Here is a 13,089-nt window from a genome sequence, read left to right as displayed (position 1 = left end):
TTAATTAAGGTTTATCACAAGTTCTTGATAAAAATATATTGTCGTTTTAACCTAAACTGTGAGTTTTAGATTAGGTTCTTGAACATAACCTTAACCCAATGTAATCCTGACAATAAACTCATCCACTAAAATGCTGACTCCTAAGAAAATAGCTCTTATTTCTATTCATTCTAACTTGTTCGGGACTGCTAGTTTCTAAATTTAGTTTCACTTCGACCCCAAACCTAACACATTTTTTAATCCCTAGCTTAAACCAAGCGCTAACTGGCAATCTTCTGTGTTGTCTTGAACTCAACCTGAACCCTTACAGGAGAAATATTCTAGTTTTCATTCACTCCTTACATTCCTTGGACTTGCAATCCTTCATAGATAATGTTACCCTAATCCTTACTCTTTCCTAACCCTAAAGCTCAGTCCAGCCTTAACTGGAGAATTCACCCTTGTCCTCACTATACTACCCACATTCGAAAATTAGCACAAACACTTTCATGCATTCTGACTTGGTTTTAACTCACACTTGTAAAATATGTTAGAACCAACCCTTAATATTTCCTTGATAGTAACACTAGCCTTAACAGGAATGAAACAGTAACATTGTATCTTATGATTGCTTAAAATGGAAAAAAAGGAAGTAGAAAAATGGGACTGATATGTAGCAGTTTTTATAGAAATGAAAAAGGGCATAATATTGGGGATTCCTTTCTAACACACTCAATCTGAGGTTGTATCTGACTTCACCTACTGCCTCAGGTAGGAGAGGGCAGAGGGGATATGGAGTAGAGTTATGCCTAACCTCTGTTTTAGAAACCATGTATTTGCTTTTTAAGATAAAGAAATACAGAGATTCAAATATATTGATAAAATGTTCTTGGTAACAGATTTTCAAAATTGGTCTGCAGAGGGCTTTTGCCTGCAAAAGAAAATGACTATATTTCATTTTGAAATACTTATTTTTTTTGCCGTTTGTGGGACTTGAACTCTGGGTCTGGGGGCTGTTCCTGAGCTCTTTACCTCAAGGCTACCACCCTACCCTTGAGACACAATGCCACTGCCAGTTTTGTCTAGTGGTTAATTGGAGATGAGAGTCTCGGGGACTTTAGTGCTTGGACTGGCTTTGAACTATGATCTTCAGATCTCAGCCTCCTTAATAGCTCGGATTAGAGGTGTGAGCCACCATGCCTGGTGAAACATCATTTCTCCCCTGAAGATATTGGGGGAATAACAGGGATATTTTGTTTTATAAGGAACATGAAAGCCAAGTAGGTATTGGTTAGTCGAGTTGGGAATCACACAAAAATACCCAAGATTCCTTTTTCCTTAAGAGAAGCTCTAGTCAGCAAACAACCAAGTTTTTCATGGCAATCTGAACTCTTAAGTACAGAGCTTCGTCTTGCCTAGTGAACACCTGAATGGGCTCTACCTCTTTTGTGGTTTCTGTCTTGTCATGTAAGGACTTGAGGATGTGAATTGGGCCTTTAGGTCGGAAGGAGACCCGAAAAAGTTTAATATCCAGACATCCTCAGGAGCTTCATGAAGGGAAAATCTGAGTGACTGTAGCTCTGAAGTGTGTACACCTGAAGAATTCTGTGCTCTATTTTGTATTTGAGGAGTACCTATCTACTGTGTGACTGAAGAGTGAGCAATTCTTACAAAGAAAGCCTAGAGAGTGCAAAAATGAACATTTCATTAGAAACTTTAGGTTGCACATTAAGTTTGCTATAGGACTTTTTTTGTTCATATGATTTGTTTCTAAATGCCATTTATTACCTGGTTAAAATTACATGTAGTAATTGGTATTAGGGCTTCTTGCCTGCCCATGAGTGATTGCAAGTGATTATTTGTAGTGTTTGGAAGTGGGGGGAATGAAATGGTAGGTTATTTTTAATTGTTATTATAAAGGTGATGTGCAGAGGCATTACAATTACATAAGTTAGGTACAGTGTACATTTCTTTTTAGACAGTGTCACCCCTTCCCTTAGTCTCTCTCTTGAGTTTTTCCCACCCATCTCTACCCACAAGTAGTATATTTTCAACCTAGTATATAGTGAGTACCACTGCTGCATGTTCACTTTCTGTCCCTTCATTTCTGTGCCCTCCTTCCCTTCCCAAAGACAGGTAAGTGGACAAACTAGACAAAAAGAAAAGAAAAACAGCAACAAAGAAAAATTTGTTTCCATTTCCTGGAGTTCATTTTGATAAATATTATTTTATATGATATGATGATATAGACATTGCACCTTTGTGTTCCCTTCCTAAGAATGTCCTCCTTTGGTCTCACTATGAAAGAATGTTGAGAATCTTGTATGATTTATCATGTCCCCATGTATTTTGAAAATACCTTCTGCATAGGAGAGAAAACATGTTCTGTTGGTCTGTCTGACACTGGCTTACTTTACTTAACAGGATTTTTTTCTAGGTCCATCTATTTACTTCCCCATAACATACTGTCTTTCTAATGACTATGTAAAATTCCAATTTTGGGTCTGGGCTGTTTCCACAACTTGGCCATTGTGAATAACGCAGCAATGAACAAAGATGTACAAGTGTCTCTATGATATCTTGGCTTCTGTGTTCTGGGTAGATGCCCAGAAGTAGTAGGGAGATGGTGGGCTGTTTGAACTTATTTTTGTTCAGTCCTGGGAGCTGAATTCTGGGCCTGGGTGTTGTCCCTGAACTCTTCAGCTCAAGGCCATTGCGCTACCTCTGGAGCCACAGCATCCCTTCCCATTTTCTGCTGGTTAATTGAAGATAAGAGTCTCATGGACTTTAGTGCCAAGGCTGGCTTTGAATCACGATCCTCAGATCTCAGCCTCCTGAGTAGTTAGGATTACAGGTGTGATCCATCTCGCCCAGCTTGAACATATTTTTTTTTATTAGTGATTCTTAAAGTTTAGTATACATTAGAATTACATAGAAGGTGTTTTAAACCATAGTTGGTTGTAAGCATACATATAAATGTCATATTGACACTTCATTATTACTATATAATAATTAAAAAAATGCTATTGATGGATGGGCCCTAATTCCATTTAGTACTCCTGAAGGTGGCCCAAGATTTTGGAAATTCCAAAGTGATTCTAATGTTGTTGGTCTGGGGACAAAACTGAAAAGCATCATTGATGTATATATCTGTTTTTTAATGGATCTTTTAAAAATTAAGGGGCACTAGGCATTTTTTGTAAACATATCTAATTATCTGAGACTACTTTAAAATTAAAAGAAAAAATCAGATTACTAATTTTATAAGAACATGAGAGAGAGGGATGCTATCCCCAGACATAGCTTTGAATTTTATAAGACAGAACAATTGAACAAGATGACTTTCTCTTGAGCTGTGTTTCAGCTAACTTAAATGACAGCTTTTCTTTCTGATAAGGTACTTTTGTCGGAATACAAAGAAAGGTTAGTGAAGATGATGTACTCAAATTGAATAGAGCTTGTATTTTGAGTGGTTCTAAGTTAATTGGTGCATATAACTGCAAAACTCTCCTTATCCCACTAAAGAGAAAGAAATACTGCTTTAAAGATCTTTTTTTTGGGGGGGGTCTATTTTTTGCCTGTCCTAGAGCTTGAACTCAGGGCCTGAGCACTGTCCTTGGGTTTTCTCAAGGCCAGAGCTCTAACAATTGAGCCACAGCACCACTTTCAGCTCTTTCTATATATGTGGTACTGAGGGATCGAATCCCGGATCTTTCTGCTTTCTGAGCAAGCACTTTACCATTAAGCCAAATTCCCAGCCCCCCAGGGGGGGGTGGGTCGGGGTTCTATTTTAAAAGGATCTTTTATTTTTACATTTTTAAATCATCCACTGTGTTTACTTGTAGATTTATAGGCATATTCTAACTACCACAAATAGGAGAACAATGTAACCTATGTTTATTTCACTTAATATGATTTTTTTCCAATTTTTTCATTTCTTTATGAATAGTACAATATTATTCTTTCTGTGGATATACTGGGACACGATAAATCATGCAGATCTCTAAGCAGTCACACACAGTAAAGCTAAAGGAGGATGACCTTAGGAGAGGAACACGAAGATGCAATATTTATCTATGTTCATTCTGATCATGTAAAGTAATATTTATCAAAATGAAGTCCAGGAAATGGAAGCAAGGTTGTTCTTTTTTTCTTTACTGCTGTTTTTCTTTTCTTTTCCTTTTGTCTTATTTGTCTTTGGGATGGCAAGAAAGGGCACAGAAATGCTGGTAAAAAGGAAAAACACACGCAGCCGTGAACAAATGCAGCAGTTGTATTCACTAGATATCATATTGAAAATGAACTATATAACTTACAGGTGGGAATTGGAGAGAAAAAATTCAAAAGAAATGTATTCTTTATCTGACTTAGGTAACTGTAAGCCCTCTGTATATTATTTTTATAATAAAAATAAAATACATGAAAACATACTAAAAAGATGTGGTAGTTATAGACCTTTGGGGTTTAGGTTGTTATGATAAGGTGAAGAATAGAAAACAAGCTAATGGCTTGTTTTTTAAGAAACATTTTTGTCTTAAGACTTTATAATTATTTTACTACTTTATATGAACATCCTGGAATCCTAAAGTATCTTTTAGTTCACTTAATTAAAATGCTCTTAATATTCCTCATCATAGAAAGTGAACAATCTACAAGTCTTTGTTAAATTAGCTTAAAGAACTGCTGAATGTCTTCTCAATCTACAAAGCTCAGTGGGCTAAGAGGTCAACATTAATTCATGTAAATCAGATTTATTTTCTGACAGAAGTCCTAGTAAATGAAAAAATTTTTACACTTATAGACTGGGTAAGAGATCACTAATTAGACTAAAATTTAGTAATGCATCAATATAAAAACATGTATAAAATAGACTGAAATAGGAATAAAAACTTTTTTTTGAAAAACAGAGAAGTAGTGATTTATATCTGTTAACATTTCAAAGCAATGAAAATGTATTTGCTTTCTGTAGACACACAAGAAATACACCAAACATATTCTTAAAATGGTCTGTTTGCATTGAGTTTTTTTAATGACTATGGTTGATTATATTTAAAAAATAGCAAATAATAAAATTTTCATGTCTAGACAATGTACAACTGTTAAGCTATTTATTACTTTACCTGTGTTGTGGTTGGTATAAAGGAATTTTACTTTGGTCCATAACACAGACAAGATTACAGTCTCTTCTTGTCCTTGAGCATATGTGTTTGTCTGAAAATTTTGTTTGATTTTTGTTATTTAAGGTCAGACCATAAATCTGGAAAAGTAAAACTGAGAGGACCTTTTTATGGACAAACAAAAGTTGATGCATTTTGAACAGCTGCTAGGGGCATTGAAGGTTACTGTACTTCACCATAAAATTTTTTCTGGGGCATGAAAAGGCCAAGGATCTATATGATACAATTAAGTATAATTTGGATATGCTCCATATTTGCTCATTGTTTTACTCAGCAGTAGTCCTAATTGGGGGGGGGGAAGGAACCTTGTCCCCTGTCTTACAGAGAATATGACCTTTGCTTAATTCTCTTCTCTTCCTGATTAGACAATATATCAACTCTGTTGCTAAGCAACACAAGTTAAAATGACCCTCTAGTTGGTAAATTTCACCTATGTTACCTAAAGAAAGATCCAAGGTAGAAAACATCCAGATGGCTGTGGCAGCTTCTTTATGTGCTGCAGCAAGGGTATCTCATGCTAATGAGCTTTGGCTCTCATCCTACGTCACCTTGAACAGACTGATGTCTAATTTACGCTCAGAGATTCTGGTAAATCTGATGTTTTTAGAACCCAAATGACATAGTAATCAAGAAATATTGTTTTTGGTATATGTAAACATTTTCAAAACAAAACAAAAATTTCCCCTTATTCACAGTCCATTTTGCACAGGAAAGTCTCATTCTTTTGATATCTTGACATGCTCTCTGTGACTCAATGCAAACCTACTTGATTTTACACCAAGAAATGGCAATATATTATACCACTGAGAGGCAAACTTTTGGCTCTAAAATTGGATATGTCTTTGGCATATGTGTTGTAGTACTGATTGTAAGACTTGGAGATTTGTCCCTCCTCCCTGTCCTTTAACCACCTAAGTTACAAGGATGTGGCAGGAGCATGTCTGAGCCATGTGAGTGAACCTAAGCCCAAACACTCTTTCTCATGGTCAGAGGACAAAGTAAGTATCAAAGTACAACTTTGAACTTTAAAAATGAAATGATTACAATTAATTCTTTAAACTTAAGCATTCCTAAGGAATCTTGCTTTGTCACAAATACAGAAAAAATTTATATTCTTACCTCCTCGATCTCGGGCAGCTAAACTGTGACCCCTTCTTAACGTAATGTCCAATTGGTACATTCCGGGATCAGCCAAAGGAACATCTGCATTACTGGTTCCAACAGTACTGATCTTCTGGAAGAAATATACAAAATACTAAATTTATTATCTTCTCATTTCTCCAGGATGAACTATATGCTATTTAGGCTAAACCACAAGAATTGTTTACTAAAGTTAATAATCTTGTGATTTCAGAGAATATTATAATCATCCAGTACATTAAAATTTTTGAAATCCATGAAATTCTTGGCTCAAAAACATGCTAGTTACATGAATATTCTATTTTAATCCAACCGACAGCTAAACAATATGATATGGCATAAGTTTCCCACACAAGACACTACATGATTCATGGGGAAATTAGCATAGGAAGAAACTGTGTAGTAAAATCATAATCAAAGGTAAATGGAAAACTAAAGGTGTATAAAGAAGTTGATTTACATATAACTGAAAATTATAGTGAAAATGATTTATTCAGGAGACTTTGTTGACTCATTCATCTATGCAAAACATGCCATATTGAAGTATCACACACTTCTATTTTAGGTCCAATGTAAAACATGATATAATTATATAGATATAAATTCTCCCAGCATTGTGACAGTATTTGCATGAAACAAATTATGAGTGGTTTACATTTCTAATGCCGCCTTCTGCAGAAAGAAAGCATACAGGCTATTTCTAAGTGTAAAACCTTTGCAAGCTCCTTCTATAGATTTTTTAAAACAATAATATACTCTTAATAAGCTTGATTTATAATTACAGACACATTTGCAAGAGAAAGAATTGAATTAAAGTAACATAGAAGAAACATTCAGGGAAAATTTTACATGTCATATTTAGTAGTATCTGCCACTTTGAACTTAGTAGGAAAGCTCTCTTTGCTTCTCATATTTGACATTTTAAATTCTTATGATTTTTTAATTCAGAGAGAAATGTTATTTTGTGTTAAGATATGCATTGATAAAGAATAGACAACAGTAGAAATTTTAGCTCCCTAATTCACATGAAGTGTAATTATAAAGCAGCATTATAAACCTTTATTGAGATGTAATTCATATCATAAATTCAGCCTTTAACTACATCACTATGCTTTTGTATAGTTTTAATCTCAAGATAAGCAGCTTTCTTTGTGAAGCAATTGTTACTTAGAACAAAAGCCATATAACTTTGAGTGGCAACTGAACTCATCACCTCTTCTCCAGTGCAATAAAGGATCCATTCTCCCCTCGCACTATTCTTGTTTCTATCCATGGCAGCACCAGTCTGCAGAAGTAGTCACTCATGTTAGAAATGCTGAGCCACCTTTGACTGCTCCATTTCCTCCCACCACATCCAAACAGCTACCAAACCACACACATTCCATTTCTGGATTTCATCTTCAACTTGTGTTCACATTTTAATAACTGCATCAAATACGCACACAGATCCTTTATATGCCATCATTTTAAACAAACTTAAAGACGTGGCTTCATGAAAACTATTCAAAGGTAATTATTTAATAAAAGAGCTTTGGTTTTGTAGGAACATGATGCTAAGCCAGGAAATAAATTCATACTTCAGTGCATATATTTTTCTTATATAATTCTTTGTTGAAGTCAAACTATAAAACTGAGTCATATTATAGAGGACCTGCCTCCATGTACAATAAAACTGGTGTTATAATAAATTGATAGACAGTTTGAACTTTAATAGTGTTACAGTTTGTTAATATTTAATTTGTAAATTGCTTTTGATTTTTAGCTGGACAATAATGGAGCAGCTACCTAGGTTATATGAGGACCTGCCTGGGTTTGATAGCCAGAAAAAAAAAGGCTTTTTCTTATCAACACTAATTTGGATCAGACCTTCAAAAATCATGGCATTTGGGATGTATCCTTTAACAGTTTTCAAAATCATATCCAATCATATAAGCAAAGGCCAAACTTGCCATTTTAGAGGCAATAAATGTTTAAACTGGTGTATAGTTTGCTAAAGCACAAACTGAACATGAATTGTGTTATTGTACAGAATAGATGTTTTCAAGGACACATGATTGACTTGAGTGAAAATGTATGTAAGGATGTGTAACAAAGTTGTTTTAGCCATGAATAATGTGTTCTCTCTTCTCTTATGACATATAATGGGACTTTATACTTTCCCTTTTTAGTTTTTTTAAACATTAGGACAGTAAGAATAGAATCCTTATAATCTTTCCCTATACAGTTCTCGAGGCAGTGACACTTGATCAAAACTGGCACTGAAATTGAAACCCTGTCCACTTAGGAGTTATAAAAAATAAGACTGCAGTATAATAAAGTTATTAAGTCACTATAAGCATATGAACAAAAGACCAGTGGTTTTAGCGCATAATGTGAACAGGTCTCATAGAGATGATATGGAGCTGGGTCAGAAATTATGGGTAGAATTTTGACAAATGCAAATTTGGAGAAAGGGAGCATCAAACCAGTCATGAACAGTTTAAAGAAGAGCGTACTGTGTATCACTAGATGCATGATAAATATGGTGGGAAGAAGGGAGAAGGACAGTGACACCAGACAGAGGAGAGCTTCAGCCTGGAAGAACCAAGAAACTGGCACAGGCTTTTGAAGAGAAACACAGTACAATAAAGCCTCATTTAACAAACCCTTACTGCCTCTCTTTCATGTTCAGGTTCTGGGCTAAGTACTTAAAATTTGGAGATAAACAAAACTATGATTTTATTTCCCCTCTGTGTGAGGAATGAAAGAGAAATTCTATGGGTATAGGGATCATTTAAAAAGCTTTTTATAGCAGTTGAATTTAGTCACATGAAAAAGATCTAGTGGAAGGCAAGAGAAACAAAAGATGGATTTGTAGATACTGAGGCAATGCGATCAGGTATTGCCAACCGAAAAGATGTGGCAGATGTGGGAAATGAATGATGAGTCATTGTGAACAGTTTGAGCTGAGCTCCTGGGAGGAGACAGTGCAATGGCCAGAAGCAAAAATGAGAGGAAGAGCGAGTTCCAGGCCACTGAAATGTCAAGCTTGCAAGGTATTCGTGTAAAAGAACATGAAAAGACCTCTCCCCTGAGTTTGTTGTAATGGGTAGAAGACAATCAGCAGGTGATTATGGAAGAACAGTAGACTGTATTGTAAAGCGTCTTTTGGAAGAGATGGGGGAGAGTGATGAAAGGAATGATATAAATCAAGTGCACTGTACTCATAAACCACCATGTTTAATCAAAACCCCTGCACAACTAAAGATAATTATAATAAAAATTGTTCTTGCAAAGATGTACTAGAAAAGATGTGTCCAAAGTACTAAGCATGCCTAGAGCTACAAAAACGTGGTTATTTGCCATTTTAAATAACAAGTTGACACTCAACTCATTTGCTCTGGTGATGTATTTTTGACATGGAGGAAACAATGTTCCACAACATTTATCACTATTATAAAAGAATTAATACACAGGTCTGTGCAGTTAGTTTTACTCTCCACCTTCCTCCTAAACTGGTTAAGTTGCCAGAAACTCGAATTAAACTATCAATTAAACAATGTCTTTTGTAGATATGTTACTCATCAGCTATATTCTGAGAGTGAGAATTCTTATTACCCTTGTTAAAGGCCCATTTCCCAAGCAAATTCAACATGATTTGAACCCTATTTTAATATTCAAGGCATATTAATGTCTCTCCTATTAAGTTCTTCCCAGTATTCAAATCAAAACCAGTCTTTTCTGCCTTTGATACCCAATTTCCTCTTTTATGATTCTTGTCTAACTTTCTACACTCCAAATGGCAGATCAAATAATCATTTAGGGTGACAAGAGATAAACTCAGAAAATACCATGGGCTTTATACAATCAATTTCTTTTTAAAAGCTGTTTAGTCCAACACTCTAATTTACCTACTTCTTAGTATTATACTTTTAATAATATTGCAGAAATGCAGATTGACTAATTCCCAACCCCTTTGAGCGTAGTTTCTCTGTGATAAGACAGTAAAACTATAAATTACTGTTCCTCTTTTCTAGAACTGTTAGATGCCTGAAGCTAGAAGTGAACACTGATTTAATCTAAGCAGCTTGGTTCAGGAACTATCTGGTTCTTCTAGGCTAAAAAAGCTGTGGCAATGTGTGGTGTTCAAATGATGCAAGCAGCAGTAAGCAAAGGTATTTGGTGGTTGGTAGATTTCTATACCTCTTTAGTATCCAACCATGGTCTTCTTTCCTCCTTTCCATGTAAATGATCTAAAGCAAATTCTATGTTCTGAAACCTAGAAGCCTTAAATCAATTACTGGCAGTAAAAATGGATGCAGACAAGAGATTTCAGGGAAGTGTTTGTCTGGCTAATCTTTTTAATATTAGAGGACATGATGCACAAATCAAAAGATGGTGAAATAGCTACTTACTTATGTTAGGATGGACAGGCTAACTCCAGGCATTTGGTAGATGAAAATGACTGGTCTGATAAAACATATTGTAGGTCATAAAGAAAGGAAGAGGGTTAATTTTATAGCCTGCTACCCTTCCAAAGTTTTGAATCAGCTCAAGGAGCTTGGGAGTAGAGTCTATAGGATTCTTTAAATACAGAATCATGTCATCTGCAAAGAGGGATAGTTTTACTTCCTCTTTCCCTACTTGGATCTCCTTTATGCTTGCTTCTTGCCTTATTGCACTGGCTAGGAATTCTAATACTATGTTAAAGAGGAGTGGAGAGAGTGGGCATTCTTGTCTCGTTCCTGATTTTAGAGGGAATGGCTTTAGCTTTTCTCCATTAAGTGTAATACTAGCAGTGGGTTTGTCATACACAGCCTTTATCGTATTGAGGAATGTTCCATGGATTCCTAGTTTCTCCAGAGCTTTTAACATAAAGGGGTGTTGGATCTTGTCAAATACCTTTTCTGCATCTATTGAGACAATCATGTGATTTTTGTCCTTGCTCCTGTTGATGAATCTCCAAAGTAACAACCATCCCATTAAAAAATGGGCCAAAGATTTAGAGTCTTCTCTGAAGAAGAAACAAAAATGGCCTATGGATACATGAAGAAATGCTCAACATCTCTGGTCATAAAAGAAATGCAAATCAAAACAACTCTAAGATTCCACCTCACTCCGCTAGAATGGCCAGGATCAGGAAAACGAATAACAACAGATGCTGGAGGGGATGTGGCCAGGAGGGATCACTACTACACTGTTGGTGGGAGTGCAAACTTGGTCAACCACTATGGAAAGCAGTATGGCAGTGCCTCAAAAGGCTAACCATAGAGCTTCCCTATGACCCAGCAATTCCACTACTTGGCATTTACCCAACCATCCAGAAACTAGGGCATACTAAATCCACTAGCACAACAATGTTCATTGCAGCATTATTCACCACAGCAAAAGTATGGAACCAACCTAGATGTCCCTCAGTTGATGAGTGGATCAACAAGTTGTGGTATTTGTACACAGTGGAATTCTATGCTGCTGTCAGAAAAAAATGACATCGCCCCATTTGTTAGGAATTGGAAAGTCTTAGAAAAAATCATACTAAGTGAAGTAAGCCAGACTTAAAGGAACTTAGGCTCAATGGTTTCTCTCATTTGTCATAATCAGTAGAAACCTTGGGCTCTACTAGCAGAGATCTGCAATAGAGCAAAACCTTGATACATAAGGCCATATAGTATGATGCTAATTGAAAAGACCTCCAGGATATTGAAACAAAAGCCATATAATGAATGATTGTTGTCCTTAATGTACTATGTTATCTCTCATCTCCTTTGCTGTCCCTTGGTTACCTCATATTGTTACAGTATCTCACTTTGTTATCTGATATATTGAATTTATTTGTATTTGGTTATTTGAAATTGGATAGGGAATGGGGGAAAAACAAGACGGCTGGGGGTGGTGGTGGAGGGGAGGGTAATGGGGACCAAGACATGTGAAAGGGTATCAATATATGTGAGTTAATGCACCTTCTATCTGGAAAATATTATGTAACCCTTTTATTAATTACAATAAAAAAATAAATACTCAAAAAAAAGAAAGGAAGAGATGGGTAACCTAAAAGTTTAAAAAGAAATGACCAACTCCAAACTTTGAATAATTTTTATAATTATATGGCATAGTCAGGAGGTATAAATAAAACTATTTGAGCTAACCTGAGATTTATGGTTATAGTAATTAATAAGTTTTCATATAACCAGTATTATCCCATCCTATCAAATCAAAGCTTGCTGGAATTTTAGAGCTCTCAATTCAGTTCCATGAATCTGATTTTCCAGTATCCCTACACCAAAAAAGAAGTGCCAACAAAAATTCAGACCAAAAATTACAATTTACCATTGCTGAAAAAAAGGTACCAATTCAGCACTCCTAAAATATGTTTTACTGGAACCACCATAATGCTCATTACCGCGACGGTTTGCCTGCCAAATAAACTGCTGGGCACACCACTGCTTCATTATTGTTGATAACCCACACATACAGTTCATAAAATAACTTGAGTCAAGCAAACAGCATTTTCTTTCTTCCACCATGAATATCATGGATTGCTCCTGTGCACAGTCAGGCCATGTAACTGGGCTTTGTTTGGCAAGACACAAACTGTGATGAAAGCACGTTTTAACACTTCTTCACCTCAGTCTAAAAGATGGTACCTTTCTTTCCTAATTGTGGAAACATAAGGGCTTTTTGGATAATGAGAAGAAACAACTTCAAGTGCTTTGAGGGTTAGAAATTATTCGCATTTATGTAGCTGTCCAGAGAATGAGGAAGAATGCTATAGTACCATAAAGGAAAAATTGCTAGAGTCTGTGCACAAAAGTTT

General features: G+C 35.7%; 1 protein-coding gene across 1 annotated transcript in view; it reads right to left on the bottom strand.

Moving 5' to 3' along the window:
• Positions 1–13,089, bottom strand: part of Mctp1 (multiple C2 and transmembrane domain containing 1) — a 481,369-nt gene that overhangs the window by 286,899 nt on the left and 181,381 nt on the right. The window contains exon 4 of the mRNA XM_090331048.1: positions 6,276–6,390. Within this exon, the coding sequence (XP_090187174.1) occupies positions 6,276–6,390 (115 nt within the window). The remainder of the gene's footprint in view (positions 1–6,275; positions 6,391–13,089) is intronic.

This window comes from Megascapheus bottae, chromosome 4 (genome assembly GCF_031878675.1).
Source record: "Megascapheus bottae isolate mThoBot1 chromosome 4, mThoBot2.hap1, whole genome shotgun sequence".
Taxonomy (NCBI): Eukaryota; Metazoa; Chordata; class Mammalia; order Rodentia; family Geomyidae; genus Megascapheus; species Megascapheus bottae.
The sequence above is the reverse complement of the archived record's forward strand: the minus strand, read 5'-3'. Positions and strand labels throughout refer to the sequence as shown.